This window comes from Taudactylus pleione, unplaced genomic scaffold (assembly GCF_031769625.1).
Source record: "Taudactylus pleione unplaced genomic scaffold, aTauple2 ptg000711l, whole genome shotgun sequence".
Lineage (NCBI taxonomy): Eukaryota > Metazoa > Chordata > Amphibia > Anura > Myobatrachidae > Taudactylus > Taudactylus pleione.
This window is the reverse complement of record NW_028285113.1, coordinates 13,573,661-13,592,724: the sequence shown is the minus strand read 5'-3', so window position 1 is coordinate 13,592,724 and position 19,064 is coordinate 13,573,661. Positions and strand designations below refer to the sequence as shown.

Genomic DNA, 19,064 nt, shown 5'->3' with positions numbered 1-19,064 from the left:
CCTGAAAGGACCCTCCTCACTCTTAGTAAGGGGAAGTGATGAACAGCTGGATGGTGAGCGGGGAAAGATTAAAATGATGGAGAAGTATCAATGTACGAGGATACAGCGATACAGAAAACTAACCTATATTATAATCCGCTGCCTAATCTCTGCCATGCGCAATGGGAGCCAGAGCGGGTGAGCGGAGTGAAAAAGATAGTGAGGACTAAGGCCCGGGACAGATGGAACAGCCAGGGTAAGTGTAGGGGGGGCCCTTGGCCTAGAGAATGACTGGTCCAATATGTTAATAATACAATATACCAATTTAAAAGGTATAACAAAAAGTTATAGGAGAAGAACCAAACACTTGAACTTGGCAGCACAGACGGTGTAATGGTTAGCATTATTGCCTCACAGCACTGAGGTTGTTGGTTCGATTCACGCTATGGCCCTAACTGTGTGGAGTTTGTATATACTCTCTGTGCTTGCGTAGGTTTCCTTCGGGTAATACGGTTTCCTCACACACTCCAAAAATATAGTGATAGGATAATTGACTCCCAACAAAATAATTAACCCTACTGTGTAAGTATGTGCGTGTACATGTGGTAGGGAATATAGATTGTAAGCTCCACTGGGGCAGGGACTGATGTGAATGGACAAATATTCTCTGTAAAGCGCTGCGGAATATGTGTGCACTATATAAATAACAGGTAATAATAAATAAACTGTTCACGCACCAAGGTCATAGCATATAATTTAGCATATGTTACCATTAGGTCTTTTTCGCAGTTTTAGCTCCCCGCCTTTCTGTTAGGATGTCTCAAGGCTCTGTCCTGCTACCTTTCCCTAATCCTTTCGTGGCTTTCACCAACTCTATACGGAGGACTCTTAAATTCAAGTGAAATCCTCAGCCCAGTCCTTCCTAATCCTTTCCTGTTGCTAAATACGTCAGCTTAGATGTCCCAGCCAGGGCTGTAACTAGGGTAGTGCAACTTGTGCCATGCCACAGGGCATTGCAGGACAGGGGGCGCTGTTTGGGCCTGTCACTTTTCCTGTTTATTATCATTCTCACTTGTAGCTTCCTCTTCTTTTATCCCCAGTATCTCCTGGCCGCCCCCATCTCTTCCCTGGCCCGTCCCCATGAGGCCATGGCCCTTTTTCAGGTGCACCATCTTATGTCCCTATTTACAAAATGGGGGTGGGGGCGCCAATGCTCTCTCTGGCACAGGGCACCAAAAAGTCTAGTTACGGCTCTGGTCCCAGCATCATCATACTCTTATTTTGGACCCATTGCTTCGGTGTGTCATTTGAATAGGATAGCCCCTTGTAGCAAACCTGTGTTTTTTCTTTTTTAAACAGGATGCCTCTGGGATCTTGATTCATTTACTTATTTTTTGCTTTGAACACTACAACTCCCTATTATCTCTCAGTCCTCCCCCCATGAGATTGGCTCCAGTTTAATCCTTTATGGATACTGCTGCTATGTTTATTCTGACTCCATGAGATACTCAACACAAAAATCCTATCATAGAGATGTGAAGTTTAGACACCATTCCCTCCTACAAGATATAGAATTTTCTAAGTATTCTATATGGAGCACACTATGCTCATCTCAGGATGTTTTATAATCACCTGCACTGAGCAGAACTTCTCTAGAGCTGCCCAACATCTTTAAAAGTCTACTTCACTCTTTCAGGTTCTCAGCATTTAGGAAGTCTCCAACTACTCACCTCTGCAAAGAAGCCTACCCCAGAGTCCTCTCCTCTTACTGTCCTCACCAATGCTTAGAACAATTAACACACCTTCCGTCAGCCCATCCCAGCGCACGCATAGGGGTAGATTTAGTAAAGTGAGAGGTTTTTAGAAGTGGAGATGTTGCCCATAGCAACCAATCAGATTTTAGCTATTATCTTCTGGAAACTGCTAGTTAAATGTTAAGTAGAATCTGATTGGTTGCTATGGGCAACATCTCTACTTCTGAAAACTCTCACTTTAGTAAATATACCCCATAGTATGGCTCTCCTATTTATTTGTAATAAAATAATGCTTTATGAAGGCAGTATAACAACAAGAGACTTGTTCCAGGTATCGGACTTGGATGTACAGTATGTGACTGCCAGCTCCAACACTCGCTCAACCGGAAAATCGTGAGCCCAACTCTGCCGGTGAGCAAAGTGAGTTGACAAAAGTCACTATGGCAGCCCTATTTGTAAGTCTGCTCATGGACGCTTTGTAATGAGCGCTCGATTACCCATGTAACCCTGCTCCTGTATCTTATGTTTAAAAGAAAAAAAATAGAAAAACAACCACATAGCTTTCCCTGTAAAGCTATCTGATGCATATCAGCATTTACTGCTGGTATTTTACTAAATTCACGGGTCACAAAGCCCTTTTCTCCACTCAATGACCTGCTCCTCTGAGCGGAGCTTGTAACAGAGCTACTCAACCATAGTAAGTTATACGACCCTGTAATATTCTGAATGATGTCAGGCTCTGCAGGAACTGGGAAGGTGTCCTGTGATGCCAGGAGCTGCTGGAATGAATAGATGCTCTGTCCTCTACACTTAATGCATTCTGACTTAACCATCTCGCACTGTTTTGGGGTGCATCTAGAAAATGTAGTATAAGCAATATATCATTACGGGGATTGCTAGATAGTGAAAAAATATATAATATATCACCTACTGAGAAATATTCTGCGAAATGAAAGCTATGGAGGGGGCAGTGAGGGAGATATGTAGTACTCTGTTTAAAACAATAAATTATATGTAACACCCTCTAGGGGATGGTATTTGTAAATACACCCCTCTCAGTGTTAAAGATTGCTGCCTGTTGCATATACTACATTCCTGAGACCCTGGGGATCAGTTTTCAGGTAAAAGAGGGGCTGTAGAGATAGACACGCAGGGGCGGGTAGACTGGGTGTGTAGCAGGGAGAGCAGAGAAAGGAGGGGGGAGAGAACAAAGGAGGAGGAGAAGTTGGGAGAGAGGAGACATGTTTGCGGAGAGACAGCGCTGGGAAGCAGAAATGTGGCTCTGGTGATCCCAAGGCAGGGGGAGATTGGCGGGGCCGTGGCGACTGCCACGATGCCCATCTAACGCCAAAGGAGAGAGAGGTCTGTGAGAGACCACAGAGAAAGAGCTGGAAGCCTGCAGTGTGAGCAGCCCAGTGACGTTTTCAGCACCCATGAGAGGGGTAAGAGATGTCAGTATTTGTGTTGGAGAGATGAGGAAGAGAATTTCCCAGCAGCTTTACTGTAAGGGACAAGAGGAGTCCCCCCTATGCATAAAAGCCCCCCAGCAGCCACTAAAGGGCGGTCACTGTGGCAGCAGTGTGGCTATAGGAGCTATTCCTTGAGGATAGGGATGGGCTGCAGCTGAGAGTGCGAGAGCTGCAATGGAAAAGTTTGTATATTGCTGTCCCATGTGAAAGAGAAGGGGAGCAGAGAGAGGCAGACTGGGTATGAGACACTCTGTATATTGTCTAAGATGAGACAAAGGAGAGGCAGAGTGCAAAAGAAGTTATGTGAGATGTGTGAAGCTGTGGGACTACAGGCACCAGCCAGCATAGGGCCAGGTGGACCTGCATGCAGTGGCGTAACTAGGGTATTTGGAGCCAAGGGCAAATTTAAAAATGGAGCTCCTTCCCCCCCTATGCAGTGAAAAGTGGGGCGAGTCAACATGACACACACCCGTTTATCGTCACTCTGAACATTCCTTTTCATATGCACCTTAACCCCAGTAGTGCCCCTTATACAGTACCCCCAGTATGCAATGTCCCCAGTTGTGGTCCCTCTTATGCAGGCCCATAGTAGTGCCCCTTATACAGTACCCCCAGTAGTGGTCCGCCTTATGCAGCCCCTCATTAGTTCACCTTATGCAGTGCCCCCAGTAGTGGTCTCCCTTATGCAGTGCCCCATGTAGTGGTCCCCCCAGTAGTGAACCCCTTATGCAGTGCCCTCTATATAGTGCCCCCAGTAGTAGTCCCCCCCTATGAAGTGCCCTTTATATAGTGCCCCAGGCAGTAGTCCCCCACCCATGTAGTGGTCCCACTTATGCAGGCCCCCAGCAAAGGTCCCCCCTATCCAGTGCCCCCAGCAGTATTCCCCCCCCCATATGCAGTGCCCCCAGTAGAGGTCCCCCTTAAGCAGGCCCCAGTAGTCCCCCCCCCCCCCTGTAATGCAGACACAAAAGTAAAAAAAAAAATACACTTACCTTAATCCACACTCCGTCTCCAACCACTGTCCTCCCGGGCTGGCGCGCTCTGCATTAAGGGAGAGAAGTCATGACGTCTCTCCCATTACCCACTGCCAGAGCCGAAAGGCGGAGCTCATGAGTGAGCTCCAGCCTAGCTCTTGCAGTGGGCGCTGCAGCAGTCAATGAGAGTCTGCCTGACTCTCATTGGCTGCTGGTTAACACACACATCGCTGCCGGCGATGTGTGTGTTAAACTGCACAGCCTGAGCCCGCCTCCTGGCGCTATTGCGTAAGCGCTCAGGGGGAGGGAAGGGGCTCGGCTGTGTAAAACTACAGGCATCAGCCAGCGTAGGGGGGGGGGGGTAACTGTGTGTGTAGAGCAAGCCAAGTATAAGAGCTGGAGGGAGAGGAGAAGCTGCTGTAACCATATTCATGTTATTTAAAGTCATGTGCAGGAGGAGAGAAATAAAGTGGTTTATTTTTATAAGAGAAGGTCTGGCACCCAAGTTATTCAAAAAGAAATGTTGCTGCATATGTCTATATCTGTATCTATATATGTGACTGTTATAAAGCCTGCATGGGCAGGGACCCAGGTATTGCACACACCCAGGAAAGGTCGCCTGAGGCAATAGGGGGTGTATCACTACCCCACACCGCACTCTGAAAGGGTGTTACATATATAACATAATGTTGCTAGTTATCAGGCTATTTCCATTTGTGCTTAGCATGGTTTTAGAACCTGATGTATTAAACTTGCTTAGCTTTGAAGTGGATCGGTAGTGTATTTTTATACCTACTGTAGCTTTTCATCTTCTTCTTGGTTAACATTGGCTAATACATCACAGAGACTGATTCAAAGGCAAAATGCATATTTTTATGACCACAGCAAAGTGTTATTCAAACTTGGGAGTTTGAAGATCAGATTTACTGGAAGATCACAATGATCTAAAAGATCACCGAAAATGCGCTTGGATTAACAGGATAATCAGAAACAAGCACCAACAAGTTTTACTGTGTTCTAAACAAGAAGTGCAGGCAACTTTGATGTGTTTCTTTGTCCTAAGAAATTCTTAACAGAAAAAAGAAAAAAAAAATTGCCATTGATTCTAATTGAAAAAAACAGAAGAAACAAAAAAAAAAACAAAAACAATGCATGAAAAAACAATGCATGAAAAAACAATGCTTAACTGTAGACAAAGTGTTGAACAAAACACCTTTCTAGACCTGGATGAAACCTTTAAATTGGCAAAGCTTATTCCCCTGATATATAACACTTTCATTTAATTAAACTTTTTAGTACAATGTCTCAAATAGAATTGATTGTTTTAACTGTGCTGGAATATTTATTTTTTCTCTTTCTGTTTTTTCTCCTTCGGATGCGTACATTGGTGTCACCGAAGGATTACAGAAAACATCATTTACAAAACAAAGAAACAAAAACACTTGGCGTGTGTAGATCTTTGTTTGGCAAACACTAATTATATAGTTCTACATAAATAAATAATTAACGACGACAAATATTGACTTGTACAGCTAAGTCCCGGAGAAGCTGGTCTAACTGTCTAGACAGCGTTGTCAGGTTTTACTTTAGTACAGGTTTTGTTTTTTTTTCTTCCAATTTTGCAGTACAGCAATAGATGTGCCTCAAGGTACTTTATTTTTTTTTTATTTTAGTCTTTGTGCTGGACTTTGTGAAGGGGAAAAATGACAACCGAAATCTCTCAGTTCTTGAGGTCACAGCTGTCAGCTCACAGCTCAGAAAGCGATATCAACGCGGGCTTCTGTGTGTGAGCGTTTCACTGCGCTGATCTTGGCGATTCTCGGCGGATCCCCTGGGAGATCAAATCTGCATCGGCGTGGTCTGTTCTCTGCTTTCTAGAAACTATGGCAGCAAGTTTGCTCTAATTTCTGCAAACACAATACCAACCGTCTAGAACAGAAGAATAATGTAGGCAAGAGGATCGCTGAATTCAAAATGCAACATGGGTCTCCCAGCAGATGTCTGTTCAGAATTCAGCACATTTAAAAGGTGTAAAAATAACGAACCGCCGAGTACGATGTTGAGCAGAAGAGGAAATATTTTAACATTTCTTACATGTGAAAATGCAACTGCAGAGAATTTGTTACTTACAGGAATGGAAAAGCTAAAATATAGTTTCAAGGGCAATACGTCACCAGATTGGCAGGGCGGTATATGAAAATATTTACCTACTAAAATGAAGCCTCCATGATTCTTTACTGAAATTATGCAGATAACTATGACCATGTAGAAAAAAAAGCCATTTACATCCTGCTTGCTTACTCAGAGACTCTCTTGAATTTTGGGAAGAATAGCCCACTCCCTCTATTCCTGCGTCACCTTCTTCTGGAGTGGACGGGGCTTTGATGAGACGATTTGATGCCAATTGTGTCATCATCGTCCTCAGCAGCACAATGGTGCAATCTGTACTGGTCTCTTGTCTTCTTTTTTGTGGAGGACCAATAAGTAGGCAAATATGATTTATATGACAGAACTATAGGTCTCTGCTTAAACCAGTGAGTATGACGCAGGCTAGCACCGGTTTACATTAACCTCTTGCAAAGCCATACTTTAGAGCAGGGCATTTACAAACACGTTTTTATAGAGCAAATAGGACAATATTTAATACTCATATACTTTAAGGTTGTATATCAAATACCAATAGGAGCTTCGTGTGGAGTGGAGTGGGGTTGTAGCACTATAACGGTTAAGTGTAGCAGTGGGACGTCGGGAAAAACTGAATATTGTATATTACCTTCCAGGTTCTGATTTGGATATGTACAATTTTCTTCAACTAAAATTGTATTCAAACTGTGGAAACTGCACATTTGGAGTTCAGTACCCCTGCTGCAGGTGTTCTCTTGGGTCTACGAGCGTCCAGATTTTTCAAAGTAATCGTGCATTAGATCTCTGCTGGCCAAGGCTTGTCCAATAAGCTGAGACCTTATACAGACTTCTATTATACTATCCAACACTCTCAGTGTCAGCCTCGAACAGTCTTGGACAGCATACCTCCCAGCTATACGAAGACTCTGCCCAGCTGCCCTGACCGCTTTGCCCTGCAGGTCAGAATGTTAGGGGACATCATAAGTTCACTGCTGCTCAGTCATGTACACCAGCCACTAGTGAGCTCAGAAATGAACAGCGTCAAAAAGTTAGGAGACGTCATAGGTTCACTGCTGCTCAGTCATGTGCACCAGCCACTAGTGAGCTCAGAAATGAACAGCGTCAGACAGTTAGGAGACGTCATAGGTTCACTGCTGCTCAGTCATGTGCACCAGCCACTAGTGAGCTCAGAAATGAACAGCGTCAGAAAGTTAGGCTACGTCATAGGTTCACTGCTGCTCAGTCATGTGCACCAGCCACTAGTGAGCTCAGGAATTAATAGCGTCATCAAGCATCCAGGCCACTCCCACTTCGCTGGGGTTCTGTGAGGCTGGACTACTCTCCCTGGAGACCAGTGCAACTCCCTTATATTTGTGAGTCTCCCGGATATAGTGAGCGAGTAGGCAAATACCGTGGAAGATATTTGCACTTTCTAATTAACGGACATGTTACCATTTTAAACCTCATGAATTACTCTCCTGTTGTCATTTCTCCCCTAATGCTAGTGACTCTAGGATGCAAACAAGAGGCTGGAGATCCAGCAGTAGGGGACCTAGCCAGACAGAATCTGAACTTTTTGGGAGAGGCTCCCGGCCGCACCATTCATAGCTATGCCTGGTGGCAAGATATGCTCCCCAGTTGTTTTGAGGATGTTTTATTATAGAACAACTTGGGAGCAACCCTCTTGGCTGTCATACCCAGAAGACTGACTATCACACTGATTTGCGGATAGTGCTTACCATACAGCAATCAGTTTTTATGGCAGGCACCAAAAACTGATTGGTAAATGGCTGTAACTATTCACCAAAAAAATATGCTGAAACAATATGCTGGAAGCAGACTACCAGTTATTAAGATATCCAGGCAAACCCAGACCGACCGCATAGAACCACCGGATAAGTTACTAATTTAGCTGGCCGTCTGAGTTCTGGAGATGTGGGTATTCTGCTTTATAAAGGTTTATATAAGTTTTAGGGCATTGCAATCATAACAGCACGAGAGATTACGGGGCCTGCAATGTAAAACGGGAGAGACTTCGAGCAACTGCATTGTAAAACCACCAGAGATAGGATTCAGCTGACCTCCAGGACAGGATTGGTATTGTTACTAGTATGCATGTATGCCGTCTGACTACTGGTGACGAGAACACTGTTTTGTATACGGTTTACGAATATTCTCCTTGTATTGTACACTGGTCATTGGGAAGCTCCCTGTATTGCACTCTAGTCATTAGGGTGCTCCCTGTATTGCATAGGTCATTATCGTATAGATATTACTAGAATGCTCGCTATATTGTATACTGGTCACTAAATTAGTCTTTGCACTGAACAGTAGTCAGAAGTTATGTATTGTATCTGATCATATCTCTGACATAATTATTCATACATTTCGCAGCCCATACAAAAAACGTCACCCACCATAACCATACCCGCGCTGTTCCGCCATGTCTACTGTGCTCTTCCGGCACGCTGCGTGAAGGAGCTGGAGCCACCTACTTGTTTTATTGCCTCAGGTCATGCAGCCTATCACTGAGGAACTTCATGTGGCCCGAGGATGCTGTATATCAACATACTGTTAGGAGCCAGTGAGAGCTAAAAGGTACGTTCTCGCAAATGTCGGTTCAGTCTACTAAATATCTGCCACCATGGGGTGCAAGTTACGGCATGGCACTATTGTTGGCCGAATCTATGATCTGTGTGATCAAACTGTAAAAGAACTGGTATGTTACACCCGCTATTGGTCACTCAGCAGACAAAGTAAGTCCAAAAGCATTACCAAGCCAATTTTTAATCAGTCTTCGTAGAGTATAAACTATTACCCTACACATTATTACCTATATGAAAGCTTTCCTCTTAAATTGGTAAAGTTTAGAACCTATAGCGATATAGATCAAGAAGTACCAGCAGTCTTTAATCACTGTGATCTTTTTATCCCAAATCTGTTTCCTCTGTGTACCGTACGTCCGGGGAGGCTGGAAAGGCGAGCATCTATGAGTCATATTAAACAAGCTCTGGCCAGCCTGCTGTTTATACCCCAGCACTGCAATATCCTCACTCCAAATCTAATATACTTTCCAGTAGACTAACAAAGAAAGACAGAGGGAAACAATTATCTGTCTGTGCTCAGCAAAGCCCTGCTAGAGCTCACAGTTTACAGAGATGGCGGCTTACCTCACTGAAATTCTTATCTACTGCAGAAAGCCTGATAGAGAAAATAGTCAAGGGGCGGAAGGGGGGGAGGCGGAAGGGGGTAGAGGGGGGTGTTATCCATTTAAAAGTTGTTTTCCTGTTTTTATTCCCTGACAGATTAAACAGTTGGTAAAGTGAAAAGAAAAGCATTATTTAAATATCTAGAAATAAAACAAATCTAACAGACGATAATTGTAACCCCGAGCTATAAATATGGACATCCTAATTTCGTGGTGGAGTCATATTATGTATGAGAAGCAGAGAATCCCTCACATCGCTCCTCTAATGCGTTTGCTGAATATGCTTTGAGGGTCTAAACTTTCTAATACACACTGGGAACTAATGACCGCAGTAAGTGATGAAAGGAAGGAATGGTAAATAAATTACTGGTAGTGCCATGCAGGCAATCTACCCTTTTTCATGATATATATACATATATATATATATATATATATATATATAAAAAAAAATGCCCATTGTGGGCGCTGTCTGTTGATATGGAGCCATTTGACCTCAGGAGGTATAGTAGTAAAAACACACAAAAAATGTGATTGAAAATAAAAGGGTTATTTGTAAAGATAGACAGAAAGTCAGAGTTATGGTATAACATACCTTAGATAACTCTTTCTTCGAGGTCCATAGGGTCCACAGAACCTACCCTGGGGTATGTAGCTGGAGAGATCCATTGCACCAAACAGCAACCGCTTTAAAACTCCCAGCATGCACTGGTCTTCCTCCCTATATACCTCTCCTCCAGCCACAGGCATTCAGTTTGTAAACAAGCCTAACAGCAAGAGACGGAAAGTGGAGAAGGAAGTACAATGTACCCAAGAAACACACTCAAAATACGAAGAGGGAATCAGTGATACAAAAAAGCAAAGAACAGATCCCAACTGAGGCCAGGTGCGTCAGGTGGGTGCTCTGTGGACCTCGAAGAAAGACAGTTATCTAAGGTATGTTATACCATAACTCTGATTTTCTTCTTCAGGGTCCATAGGGTCCACAGAATCTAACTGGGGACGTCCTAAAGCAGTTCCCTTAAGGGTGGGGACAATCCTGAGCAGAGAGGAGAATCCACCGCCCAAAGGAAGCATCCTGGGAGGCAAAAGTATCAAATGCATAGAATTTGATAAAAGTATGGACGGAAGACTAAGTGGCTGCCTCGCACAGCTGTTCAGCCGAGGCGCCATATCTAACCACCCACGACGGTCCGACAGACCGAGTAGAATGTGCTGTCACCCTGTTAGGAACAGGGAGATCAGCCCGTGTATAGACTTGAGCAATAGTCGTATGCAGCCAGCGAGCCAAAGTCTGTTTGTTTGTTTGTCGGCAGGCCTCGTTTGTGAAACCCATATAACACAAAGAGCTAATCTGATTTCCTGAAGGAGCTGGTACGATCCACACGTAGATACGAAGGGCTCGAACCACATCCAGGGAAGCTTCACCTTTAGACAGGTTTGAAGACTGAAAAGCCAGGGCTACAATTTCCTCATTGATATGGAAACGAGAAACTACCTTTGGAAGGTAACCCGCCTTAATACGAAGGACAGCTCTATTTTGATGGAAAATCAAATATGGAGAGCAACATGAGTGCTGCCAAGTCAGAAACTCTACGAGCTGAGGAGAGAACGTGGAGAAAAAGTGTCTTTGCTGTCAACCATCTTAAGTCCACCTTATCCAAGGGTTCAAAGGGTGGAGCTTGCAACGCCCTGAGAACCAAATATAAATCCCACGGTGCAACCGGAGGGACAAATGGAGGTTGCAATCGGAGTACCCACTGCAAAAATGTTCTTACATCTGCCGGGGGTGCAATTCTGCGTTGGAACAAAACTGATAAAGCAGAAACTTGAACCCTCAAGGTAGCCAGGCGCAGACCTAAGTCTAACCCGGCCTGCAGAAAAGCAAGTGCTCTTGAAACCTTGGTGTTCCCAAACATAAAATTACCCTAACTAAAATATGAAAGCCAAATCCTGTGATAGATGCGGGCTAAAGCAGGTTTCCTTGTCCTCATCATTGTCTGGATCACAGAAGCAGAGAAACCTTTAGCCTTTAAGACGGAAGCCTCAATTGCCACGCCGTCAAAGCCAGCCAGCAGATATAGACAGGGACCGTGCACTAGCAAATCCGGTCGTAGAGGCAGTGGAAGTGGCCTGTCTATGGAGAGACATGTCAGATCCGTAAACCAATGTCTCCTGGGTCAGACAGGAGCTATTAGTATTAACCTGCCGCCCTTCTACTTGAACTTTCTTCCGACTCTTGGGAGGAGGGATATCGGAGGAAACAGGTATGCCAACCAGAAGTTCCACCTCACCGCCAGAGCGTCCACGAAGGTGACTGAGGGGTCCCTCGTTCTGGAGCCGTACCTGGGGACCTTGTGGTTGTGGCATAATGCCATGAGGTCTACGTCGGGTAGCCCCCACCATTCCACCAGGAGTTGAAAGACATCCAGATGAAGAGTCCATTCTCCGGCATGTATGTCCTGACGACTCAGGAAGTCCGCTTCCCAGTTGAGGACTCCTGGGATGAATATTGCAGAGATTGCTGGAAGATGGCATTCTGCCCAGAATGTTTGCCACTTCCCTCATGGCTGCCAGACTTTGTGTGCCTCCCTAATGGTTGATGTAGGCCACTGTGGTCACATTGCCGGACTGAATCTGGACAGGCCTGCCATGAAGAAGGTCCTATGCCAGACTGAGCGCTCTGTGCACTGCACAAAGCTCCAAGATATTTATCGGTAGGTGACTTTCCTGATCCGTCCACCTTCTCTGAAAGTTGTGATGACCTGTCACCACTCCCCATTCTCGTAGACTTGCGTCCGTGGTGAGCAGTACCCAATCTGGGACCCATAACGGGTGACCCTTCTCTAAATGAGTCGTCTGCAGCCACCAAGCGAGGGAGAGCCAAACTTTTGTCGAGATGCGGATCATCTGAGACTTTATCCGATGATACTGACCATCCCACACAGACAGAATCCATTGCTGCAGGGACCTGTAGTGGAACTGGGCATATTCCACCATATCGAATGTGGACACCATGGAGCCCAGCACCTGCATTGCCAGGTGAACTGACACACTTTGTTTGCAAAGTAGACTGCGCACAGGAGACTGTAGTGCCGCAATGTTGTCCTCTGACAGGAGAATCCTCTGACCCAGAGAGTCCAGCAACGCCCCCAAGTGCACCATGCGCTGAGTTGGAGAAAGAGAGGACTTTTTCCAATTTATTATCCAGCCCTGCTCTTGTAAGCAGACAATGGTCATCTGAAGATGACACTGTAATAACTCCTGCAATTGTGCGAATATCAGGAGGTCCTTCAAATATGGTAGTATCCTAACCCATAGTCGTCTGAGATGAGTAGTCATCACTGCCATTATTTTAGTAAATACCCGAGGGGCTGTGGCCAGCCCAAAGGATAGAGCCTGAAATTGGTAGTGTTGCTGATCCACCACCAATCTCAGATATTTTTGGTGGGATTGTGCAATTGGAACATCTCCAGACTCCATTGCCAGCATAATTGACCATAGGGTTTTCATACGGAATTTGGGCACATGGATGAATCTGTTCAGAGACTTCAGATTCAGGACAGGGCGATGTGACCCATTTGGCTTCTGAATCGAAAACAAATTTGAATAATAACCCCTTCCCTGTTGCGTCACAGGAACGGGGATTATGACTCCAGGCCTCAGGAAGGCACCAATAGACTCCCAGAAGGCCAAGGACCTGACCGTTGTTTAAAGGTAGGGTTGTACCAACAATCCTTTGAGGGGGGTGCCTCAGGAACGGGATGGCGTAACCTTGAGAGATCACCTCTTGAACCCAGGCCTCCGTTGTGGTCTGATGCCAGGCCTTAGAAAACTGTAGAAGTCGGCCTCCAACCCTGAGACCCCCAAGGGGGAGGCCCGTCCCATCAGGCAGTGGGTTTAACGTCTGGCTTGGAAACATGACGCCTGGCTGACCAGGATTTCTTGGTCTGCCTTCTCTTGTGGAAATTATCCGGTCTAAAGAAGGACTGTCCCTTTGCCCTACCCTGTGGGTGAAAGGACCGAGCTGATGATTACCTATACTAGAGGGTAGTCGTAGATGGCAGCCCTGCAGATTTAGACGTTGTCAAAGACACTATGTCATCCAGCTCTGGTCCAAACAGTGCCTTCCCCACAAAAGACAAGGTTTCCAAGGCTTTCTTGGAACCTGTATCCACCTTCCAGGTTTTTAGCCAAAGGGTTCTTCGAGCAGCAACTGAAGCTGCCGATACCCTGGAAGCTAAGATACCTGCGTCAATGACAGCTTCCCCCACATACATAGCTGCTACTTGCATCTGACAAAGGGAACACAGCTGTTCTCTGGTAGCATTAGGCATGCTATCTTTCAGAGCCTTTGTCCATTCTTCCATAGTCTCGGCTACACAGGCTACAGCCATAGCTGGCCTGGTAATAGCTCCAGATAATGAAAACACTGATTTTAAATAGTTATCAAGTTTTCTATCTGCAGCCTCCTTCAACGAGGATGCCGTAGGAATGGGTAACGTAGAGCTCTTGATCAATCTAGTCACATAAGCATCTACTGATGGGGGAACGTCCCATTTGCTACATTCACCCTGAGCAAATGGATAACGAGAGGTCAAATTCCTTGTAGTATGGAAATGCTTATTTGGAGTAGACCATGCTTCAGACATGAGATTCGTCAAGAAAATAATCTCTAGCCACCTTTTGACGACTAAAGAACGGAGTCTTAGCTTTCGGTGGCACCTCCTCATCCTCTATACTGAGGACAGATCTAACCATAAATGCAATGTGACCCACTTCACATATGCAAAACCCCATACACCTTTCCAGAGGGATGAGGAGAAATTATGATCGATATAACGGACAACAAAAGGCAGTGTATATACATCAGCTAGCATGACAGTCACATACAATGCATAAATACAAACATTACTATTGGAAATTGACTCTGAATCAACTGACCATCCCCGCCGGGGTATTGACAGGATATAGAGCGCTATATACCAGGCCCAGAGGAGCGGTATACAGGGAGATAGCAGTGTTCTCCCCAGGCTGTTTTCTGCCAGCGCATCGCCTAGCAGAAACAGCCTACCGCCCGGCACTTCCCCCCCCGCCCCAATGCACCACATTCCCGGTCACCCTCAATGTGTCCTTGTTACCACGGACACGGATGCGACATCAAGCTGTGCCGAAGTCACGTTCTTCATATTGGAGGCTCCGTGTCCCCTGGCAAAGAGGACATGTTAGTGAAGGTTCCAGGTGATGGGACATGGCGCATTAAGGGCGGGGGGAGGTGCCGGGTAGGGGGCGTGGCATTGGGGCAGGGGGGGTGCCTGGCAGGGGACACGGCATTGGGTCAGGGGAGAGTGCCGAGCAAGGGATGAGGCATTGGGGCGGGGGGCTAGTTGTCCATCACAGTGCAGGGGCGGTGTCAGGCTGGAGGGCAAAGATCCCTCCTCCTGTATAAAAGTTCCGACAGGAACAGTCACCTGAACTGATTAAAGAGAGTCTGCAAGTGTGGCCAGTATCTGTAGAGCTGTATAAAAAATATATTCTGTGTAGCCTGCAAGTGGGGACAGTATCTGGGCCTCCAAGAAGAGGATAAACAAATAAATTGTTATTTCAAGTTTAAACCATTATTAGGTCAGGATTTAAAACATTTTATTTTTGTGAAGGCCCCCACCCGGCTACTTCTTGATGCCACCCGGCTGGAAAAATTTTCTGGGGAGAACACTGGACAGAACACACCTCTGAGACAACCCGCCTGCAGCAGTACGTACAACTGTGAACTGCAACATGTGGTCAGAAGTAGCAACCCAGAGGCGGGAATCTGTAACCTGGAAGTTGCGTCTGGGTCATGGGAGGAGCTGTCGGGGGAGCACCTATCGCCCCTAAACTGCAATTTTGATGGCACAGGTACGCTGGCCTCACAGTAGTAGACGCTAACTAGTGCGCTCTAGTGGGCCTATTACTCATCCCCGGCAATGGACTATATTTCCCCGGCTGCCTTAGTGAGTACACGTTACACTAGGCCTTCACCCGAGGCCGCCTCTGGTTCTTCTCCTACACCGGAGTTATGGACTGCATTTGGCACGAATCTCCTCACGAGGAGTTGCTTACCTGCCATCTCTGTGAATCCGATCGCAGTCCGGACCCCAGTGACGCCGCTAGCAAAGCCTCGCCGAAATCCCCAGGGCATATAGCGGTACTGGCGTTTAGGCATCGGCGGAGCTAGATGGAGTCGCAGTATCTGCATCCTATTCGGCGCCTCCCCAGCAACTCGACTCAGAAGTTTAAAAAAAAAAAAAGGTAAAATCAGTAAAGAAAAAGCCTGAGACTGCCTAGGCAGTCACACTGTTAAACAGGTGCGTCTGGATACTTGCCGCAGACCAAACTAAAAAACTCAATGCCTGTGGCCGAAGGCGGAGTATATAGGGAGGTGGACCAGTGCATGCTGGGAGCTTTAAAGCAGTAGCTGTTTGGTGCAATGGATCTCTCCAACTACATACCCCATGGTAGATTCTGTGGACCCTGAAGAAGTAAAGGCAGAACCCTGTTTCCTTAACATTCTTGGAAAATGTGAAAAGAAATCCCACTTTATAAAGCTAGCTTGCCTAACCATTCTCTTGAAAGGCAAATTAGACTAGAACATGAATATTACTGGCCTGGAATATGTTAGGCAATATCCCACAATTGGCCCGATATATATGAACTTGTGGCCTGAAAACGGCTGCTATAGGTCGATAGAAATTCTACTGAAATGTCTAGGATCATTTTGGCAAATAAGGTAGGACGACGACCACAGTCAGTCCCCTACTGTTCTGTGCGTGGTCAACTTTGGACTGTACCAATAATGATGGAGCTTGTTCAACTTGGCCACATCCTTTGAGGAGCAGGATCATATAACCTTCAATAGAGGTGAAGTGGAGAAACTGCCCATAGCAACCAATCAGCTACTGTCATTTTATAGGCTATGCTAGATCAATGACAGTTATCAGCTTATTTATTGCTATGGGCAACTTCTCCATTTTATCTCTCCTGAAGGTAAGGTTTGATACATCTCACCTTTAGTATCTGCAGCAGTATTTTTAATGGTGGCGATCTTTAGATCCACCCTGAACATCACATATACTTGGCTCAAACAGTGTTTAAGACTGGGGGGAGGGGATGTATCAAATGTTGGAGAGAGAAAAAGTGGAGAGAGATAAAGTACCAACTTCAAAAACAGCCTGTAAAGTTACAGCTAGGAGCTGACTGGTTGGTACTTCATCACACTCCACTTTATCTCTTTCCAAGGTATGATACATGTCCCCCTGTATCCAATTTGATTTCAGCAAAATCTGGATTACATGTAGTTTATATGGCAATAGAGCATTTGTACTGGCTTCAAGATAAGAGGCCCAAGTCTCTACATTCTAACCCATATGCCAACATATTCCTCAGGTGTTTGCCCTCCATACCAGAAGGGCTCAATCAATTCTAATATTCTTATACCATTTGGGAATCTTTTATTCGTGTGCCCGTTGTCCTGATCATTTCAGAAACCAGAACTAAATCAATACTGCTACTATTATGAATTCAGAGGTGAACCTACGTCTTTTTAAAGAGTGTATCTTGTGCAAATTCCCACTCCTCGTGCTCCGCAATGAGCAAAAGCAAGTGCGGGCGTTACAGAACTGAATTGCCTTTGCATTGCATTACACTTACTATAAAACTGAAGCGACGGAGCTGGACTGTAACCGAGCGTTCCCTAGTTGGAAGCTCAGTGAGGGGATGATGGCGCAATTGCAGGATAGGCAGCGCTGAACGTAAGCATAAATACCTCCGTTTGCAGTAGTATTTTCTGCACCTAGAATGATGGAGACTAGTGATGCCGATGATGGAGACTAGTAGTAAGCCCTACGTATAGGAGGTCACATCTCGAGACGCGCACAACTCTGTACACTGGCCACATTCTTTTGAGGAAAGCTCTATTTAAATATTTTGAATATACAGTTTTTGTATTTACTTAAACGTTTCCTTTGCAATAGGAATATATAAGCCCAAGTTCCTTAGAAATCTGCATCAGGCGTTCTGCTGAACATCACAGGGGCGGATTCTGACTTAAAGGCATCCGCTCCCGCTTTTGCGGACGGCCGACACTGCTGGCTTACTAGCCTATGGTAATGTGAGAATGCTCCCGTGTTGTATGCAAAGTATCCGTGTGACTGCATGTGGAAGCCCGCCCCGCCCACTGTTTTCCCGTCCACCGTCATGAGTATCTGGATTTGCACCCATCCCATGCCGGGTTCATAGAGATTTTTCTGAAACAGGCGTCCCACCTCCATCCGCACGCTACAATGGAGCCCATCCACGACACTCTTCCTAGACGCAACAGATCTGTGCGTACGCAAGGCTGCCACCCAGAAACGCTGTGCCGCGGTTAGTGTAGTCCGTCGAAAATCTGCCCGCATTGCCCCACACTGAGAATCAGCCCCATACTGTAGAGGAAAAACTGTAGAGACAAACTTTGGAGAAGAAAGACGGGGATCAGTAGTTAAATGGAAAATGTCTATAGTTTATGTACAGTGTTACAATGAGCATTTAAAATCGTTTAAGCTGAAATTGAAACCGCACAGGTTCTCAAACTCAGTCCTCAGGACCCCAAACAGTGCATGTTTTCCAGGTCTCCTCACAGAATCACAAGTTAAATGATTATCTCCACCTGTTGATCTTTTAAAATGTATCAGTGAGTAATGAATACATCTGTGCGGGGTCCTGAGGACAGAGTTTGTGAACCACTGCTCTACAGTATGTGCCATAAGTAGTTAAATTACAAGTGTTGGAAAAAAAAACTGAGTCGGAGAAAAGACTTTCTGAAACTCTCCCTATTACAACGGCAGCAGTCACCGCGAACAGTCACTTAGATTGTAAAAGAGAGACTGGTACATAACAAAACTACCATTATTTCTGAAAATCAAATAAGCGCATCGGCAGACCCTGCAGAAAGTACATTAAGCACCGCGCACATTTGCTGCCAGCCGAACTTTCCACCTCGTCAGTAAAAGGCCATGTCAGTACAGCTTAACAAGCTCGGGATATTGGATTGAATTCCCAATTTCTTGCTATACCCAGAGCGGTTATACAAAATTGGACAGACAAGAAATAGTTTTTTGATGTATGGCTATCATTCTCCACCAAAAGCAATCAAACCTCAAAAGTTATAGCTATAACCTTTTTGGGGATCTTAATATTTAGAAAGAAAATCAAATATTTTCAATTGAGCTCATGCTGGTAAATCATATTTATTTGAGCAAGCTAACTAAGTAATGGCTTATCGCACTAGAGCTGGTAGGGCTTAAATTGTGTGCGCACACACCAGGGAATCGAGAACCAGCAGCTATTCATCTATAACCACTGTATATTGTGTAATCTGTCACACATTAAGATGCATCAGGTAAATCCAATAACATCTGGCTATCAGTAGGACCCATAAACACCGAGCGTAAGTTGTTCTCACCTGTCGGGCATGCAAGTGATTACACTAGGAAGGTATTACAATAAAGTTTTGGTAAATGAATAGCACAAATCCACTGAT

At 45.4% G+C, this 19,064-nt stretch overlaps 1 protein-coding gene across 2 annotated transcripts in view; it reads right to left on the bottom strand.

The window, feature by feature from the left end:
- The window catches only part of DDX10 (DEAD-box helicase 10), a 294,884-nt gene that overhangs the window by 38,211 nt on the left and 237,609 nt on the right, over positions 1–19,064 (bottom strand). Inside the window, exon 17 of one of the 2 annotated variants that reach the window (XM_088456682.1) lies at positions 16,770–17,994. The exons of the other annotated variant lie outside the window; for it this stretch is intronic. Within the exon in view, the coding sequence (XP_088312808.1) occupies positions 17,539–17,994 (456 nt within the window). The 3' untranslated portion in view covers positions 16,770–17,538. Of the gene's footprint in view, positions 1–16,769; positions 17,995–19,064 lie in introns of those variants that run through there. 2 annotated transcript variants of the gene reach the window in all.